The sequence below is a fragment of the Episyrphus balteatus genome, chromosome 2 (assembly GCF_945859705.1).
Source record: "Episyrphus balteatus chromosome 2, idEpiBalt1.1, whole genome shotgun sequence".
In the NCBI taxonomy this organism is placed as follows: Eukaryota; Metazoa; Arthropoda; class Insecta; order Diptera; family Syrphidae; genus Episyrphus; species Episyrphus balteatus.
Genome location: NC_079135.1, coordinates 92,512,263 through 92,517,690, shown reverse-complemented (window position 1 = coordinate 92,517,690; position 5,428 = coordinate 92,512,263). Strand labels below are relative to the sequence as shown.

Here is a 5,428-nt window from a genome sequence, read left to right as displayed (position 1 = left end):
ATATTTAATTTATAAAAACTTATTTTTGGAAACAATGTTCCATCATCGGACGAATAACTTTAAAAAACACAGTTTTCGTAAAAAAAAAATCTGAATTTTGAAAACCAGAATTTTGAATATAAAACTTACTTACTTTTATGTGAAACTTACCTACACTTACAATTGATTTTGATTTAAAACCACTTTTTGCAGAGCGTGTAATAGTGAATTAAATTAAAAATTATTTTTGTTCATTAGAAAATTAAAAATTATTTTTCTGCATTAAAAAAAAGGTATGTTCCTGCAATTTTCCAACAAGTTTATCAAACAAGTTTAACAAACAAAACTGTTTCGTTCACAAGAATTCTGTATTTTAAATTTCAGTAAATTTTATAATCTCTATTTGAAAATCAAAATTTTTGGAAGTACTATTTTCAGTGCAACAGGTGTATATTTTTAGAAAACCCACTTCCCATGATGGTACAGAGATAAAATTCGGCCTGAACATTTAATTTGCAATGAGAATCAAGAACGAAGAGAATGCACCGAAATATTTTGGGTGAAAGGGTGTTTTTTTTTAAGAGAGGAAAAACGTTGTGCAAAAAGTAAAAAATCACTCTGTTAAATAATGGTAGATTTTGAAAAAATGGTTAAAATACTTCAATGTTCAAAAATAAAAAGAAAGCATATTATGGGTAAAAGGGTGTTTTTTTTTCTATTAAACAGAATTTATTCTCTCTATTAGTATTGAGAGATCTTCAATTATAAAATAGCATAAAATAATAGCTCCCGCAGCGCTCAGACCAGAAAGAAATGATATAGGTACAATATATTCTTCTCCAAACAAATAAAGTATTTTTTAAAAAATCCCATTCTTGTAACATATTTCAATTTTTTATCTAAAAGAAATATATTCAATTCATATCATACTTAAAATGCAATAATACTTGATTGCGAGTATTTTTCGGACTTTTTTGAAAATATTTTCTTTTAAAATATAGCAAATATTTTTTAAACAGTCGCTGACTGTTCGATGTCATGGGAATTATAATTCTGATAATTTTTTGCGGAAAAGTTATTTCTTTCGTATATAATAGGAATTAATTTCTTTTTTGTTGGGCCTGCGGGACTTGACCTACATGAAAAAAAAAAAAATAAAATCTACATGCAACCAAATTAAAATGACCCAATCCTCGCCTATAGATCTACCGTTCGCGTTCCTTGGATCATGTTTATGACTATAATGATGGCAACATCTCAAATCCATTGCCAACGGTCTTTGGCCAGAAAAATGGTTATCTTTTTTTTTTTATTTAGCGTTGCGTTGGTGGTGATGGTGATGGTGACTGATGGTAGCAGTGTCTTTAAGTTGTAAACAATAATACAAGAAGTCGTGCAGTTAAAACAGATAATATAGAGAAACACAGACTTTTAAGACAAAAGGCAAAAAAGAAGAAATTGTTAACAAGGTTACACAATGGCTCGCTCGCCATAGGTTTTGACAAAGAGGCTTTGGTTGATTATTATTATTTTTTGAGTGTCATGAACAAGAGAGTTTGCGTTGCGCCTCAATAGAAATGGAGGGGCAACTCTAAAGTCGAGTATGGAAATGATTTGAAGCGGACATGGGCCAAAAACCAAAAGTGGGGTCGTCCACTATCATTTTCCATAGAGTTATTGTATCTGGCCGAAGTATAGGGAAAACTCCAAAAAAGTTAGTATAAAAAGATGCCCAAGTGACAGTGGAAGACATCAGTTTAGTTTGTGCTATCGTTCGCTTTACACTTGGACTAACACGATATGAAGGTGCATCATACACTCTATTGGATATACAAAAGCTTAAGGATTATCTAACGGTTTTTTTCTTCTTCTTCCTGTCTGTAGGTTTTCGTTTGTTTGTTGTCGATTACGGCAATCGCTTCCGCCGGCTTCCTTGGAGGTGGTGGCGGTGGTGGTGGAGGTGGTGGATGGTCTAGCGGCGGAGGAGGTGGTGGCCATGGAGGTGGTGGCGGTGGAGGTGGCTCCGTGAAGATTATCAAGGTTATTAGCCAAGGAGGTGGTGGAGGAGGAGGAGGTGGTGGCGGTGGATGGTCCAGCGGCGGAGGTGGTGGTGGTGGATGGTCCGGCGGTGGCGGTGGAGGTGGTGGTCACGGCGGATGGTCTGGCGGTGGTGGAGGAGGTGGCCACGGAGGTGGTGGTGAAGAAGTCAAGGTTATCAAAGTCATCCACGGTGGAAGTTCCGGCGGACATGGAGGTGGTGGTGGCGGCGGTGGCCATGGAGGATACGGAGGCGGCGGCCATGGAGGTGGTGGCCACGGAGGTGGTTCAGGAGGTGCCGTAAAAATTATTAAGATCATCGATGGAGGTAGCTCCGGTGGTGGTGGCGGCGGCGGCGGTGGCTGGTCTTCCGGTGGTGGTGGAGGTGGTGGCTGGTCCTCCGGCGGAGGTGGTGGTGGCGGTTGGTCATCCGGCGGCGGCGGTGGCTGGTAAGAAGCCTATAGAGTGAAACCACTGAGATTTTTTTTGTAAATATGTGTGTGACCATTCAATTGTTATCCCTTATTCATAAGGAAGTTGTTATTCTGATCCCTCCCTTAAAAAAAAAAAAAACACAAACAAAATAGTTATAAGAAACGAAAATAAATAAAAAAAAAACTGTGTGATAAAAATTAGTCTTTTATTTAAATTGAATGCCTTTCAATGATACCTAAGTCCAGTCAATAAGAAGAAATAAGAAATTCAGGTTGAAATTTGGTAATATTTTCAGAGAGTTTTTAAAGAGACAAAAATTAAAGTGTTTAAAAAAATTCATCTGAAAATGGTGGGAAAAGTTTATTGAAAAATCCTTCAATATCTCATCGGGTTTTGTCATAAGTTCTGATAAAATTTAAAAGTAGTCGTTTATAAATGTTAGGTTTAATTTCTTTATGTTAACAAATCGAAATAATTACATTATTAGAAATAAAAAAATAATATATATCAAGTTTGCAGCTCAGCTCTTTTGTTTTCTTAAATCAAATTCATTCTAATTTGATTCAAGAATGCAAAATTACTTTAATTGAAGGAAATTAAATTTTATTTTCTAATGGACAATTTTTCAATGATTAATGAGTTAAATCAGCGTTATTTATAATTCTTAAAAATAATTAAATACCATCAGGTCACGAATATCGCAGTTTTCTTATAAAGGTATTTGAAAAAGTATATGTTTAGCGAAGTTTTCCACAACAAGATATTTATGGTGGAAACTAATCTTTTCTGAATAACCAAATTAAGAATATAGGAACTTGATGACCTAGATGTCCAATTAGCAGTCGAAATAATAAAATGTCAACTAAAAAATTGTTTTCATTGCAATAAGGTTTCGATCGGGACAAAATCTTTACCGACTTGTGAAACTCATAATTCGAAAGGTATAAATCTCTTCTATCTAAAAAAAGCCAAGAAATCTTAAATTGGTGAAAATTTAACGAAGCTAGATTCCAAACAAAAATATCCCTTCTATAAAGCTTTACAGGAGCTACAGTAACACCTGTAAAGCTTTATAGAAGCAAATTTGTTAGTCGGATTGTAAGTTCTAATTTTGGGGGTGTTACGGAATTTTTTAAATACCTTTTTGTAATCAGTGTAACAAACTCATCAAAACGTTATAGGTTTTCACTAGCGTATATTTTTAGTTTTACACAGTCAAATCGTACCATTGTAAAAAAAAAATTATATTTTGCAAAGTTTAAACATCCATAACTTTCGTTCTAATAAATTGTACTTAAATTTTCTTGCAGATAATGAAAGCTAATTAAAATTCAAATCGAATATAAGAGAAATATTTGTCCTACATACCCCAGAAGTAAGAAAAAATTAAATAGTTTATTGCAAATTAAATTACTTTTAAATAATTTTTTGTTTTTTGTTTTTTTTTTTTTTTATTTTTTTTAGTAAATTGTTGTGTTGCATCTGGTAATAAGTATACCAAATTTTATTAATTTAAATTTTTTCATTTCTGTGATAAAGTAAAAACTTCCATTTGTTTATAAATTTTAGCTAAATTGATATTTTTTCAAAAATAATTTTTGATATTATTTTTAACATATAAATCTTCAGATATATGCAAGAAAAAGTAGGTACCAATTTCAAGAAGTCGATTTTAGATGGTCCACATGAGTAAATTCGACACACTGTGAAAATTTCAGTTTAATATTTTGAATTTTTAAAATTTAACAGTTTAAATGCTTAATTAATATACTTATGAATGTATTATGTACATTGAACTACAAGAGCAAGTACCGTGTTTCTTCACTGTTTAGCAAAAATAAAACCTTATGTAATACTTTGTCGCCAATCAATGCTAGCGCAAATGTGTTAAAATCAAGAACAAAAAATTGTTTTTAAATAAATGCCCCAAGATTATGTATAACTTTACTTGCAAGCAAAAATACGAACTCACGTTATTGCTTGATGTTTGGAGACTATTTCTTCAAATGAAAAACTAGCTATATTAACCCTCTGTAGGCACACCTCTTTTTTGTGAATTTGGTTTATACTTTTTCAAGTCGCTAGAACTTTTTTCGGTCTCACTATTTTATAGAGAATCATATATTTAATTGATGTAGAATATTCCGAGGAATTCGAATATTGTATTCACAATTCAAAAAAATTTATTTTCACCCTTTTTTGTGACCACTTTTAATTTTTGTCCTGCCAAATTCGAAATTTTTGTTTTTCGACCCCAATAAAACTTCATTAACATATTTTTTTCACATTATTATTTAATTTTTTCGGCTTCGGTTGTTCCCTCTAATGAACACAAGACCTTTAGATTTAAAAGTGATTTTTAATAACGCAATTAAAATAAAATTATATTTTACCTAAATAACATCTAAGCTCAGCTTGCACAAAGAAATCCAAACAAAATCTCCAAACACAATAACCGCTCCTGAATAATAATATATCTAGGCTAACAATGTCTAACTAAACCTATAATTCCGCACGATATTACAAAACATCATCTCTGGGTTTTTTTGTATACCTATTCATTTGTGCATACTTGCTTCATAACACACATTTCAGTTTTATTTCATTTTCCAAAAAATAGAGAAAAAAAAAAAAACAAAACAAATAACAATAATAAAGACTCATGTTTTTTTTGCAACTATCAAATCAAATAATCTCCTAATTGGTGTAATTTATTATTCCTCAAGTACACTTTGTCTTTTCCCAGCCACAACCATCAGCCACACATATTGGCAACATGGCGCTATAAGTCACAAACTCTTAAAAAAAAGCGGCACACTTCAAATTGCACCTTTTTTTCAAATTGTCATTTAAATTGCTGTTGTGTGTTGTTGTGTGTTATGTTAACAAATCGACACACGCCACCACCAAAGACGTGACACCGCAGCTGGGTTGCAATAATGTTTATACCTTTAGTATGAATAAAAATCAATAAACA

The 5,428-nt window shown here is 32.4% G+C and overlaps 1 protein-coding gene across 1 annotated transcript; it reads left to right on the top strand.

Moving 5' to 3' along the window:
- The first annotated feature begins 1,779 nt into the window (after positions 1-1,779).
- LOC129909565 (uncharacterized) lies at positions 1,780-2,469 on the top strand. The gene is made up of 2 exons (XM_055986639.1): positions 1,780-1,785; positions 1,864-2,469. The coding sequence occupies exons 1-2, from the start codon at positions 1,780-1,782 to the stop codon at positions 2,467-2,469; spliced, it is 612 nt and encodes a 203-aa protein (XP_055842614.1).
- The last annotated feature ends 2,959 nt before the right edge of the window (positions 2,470-5,428 follow it).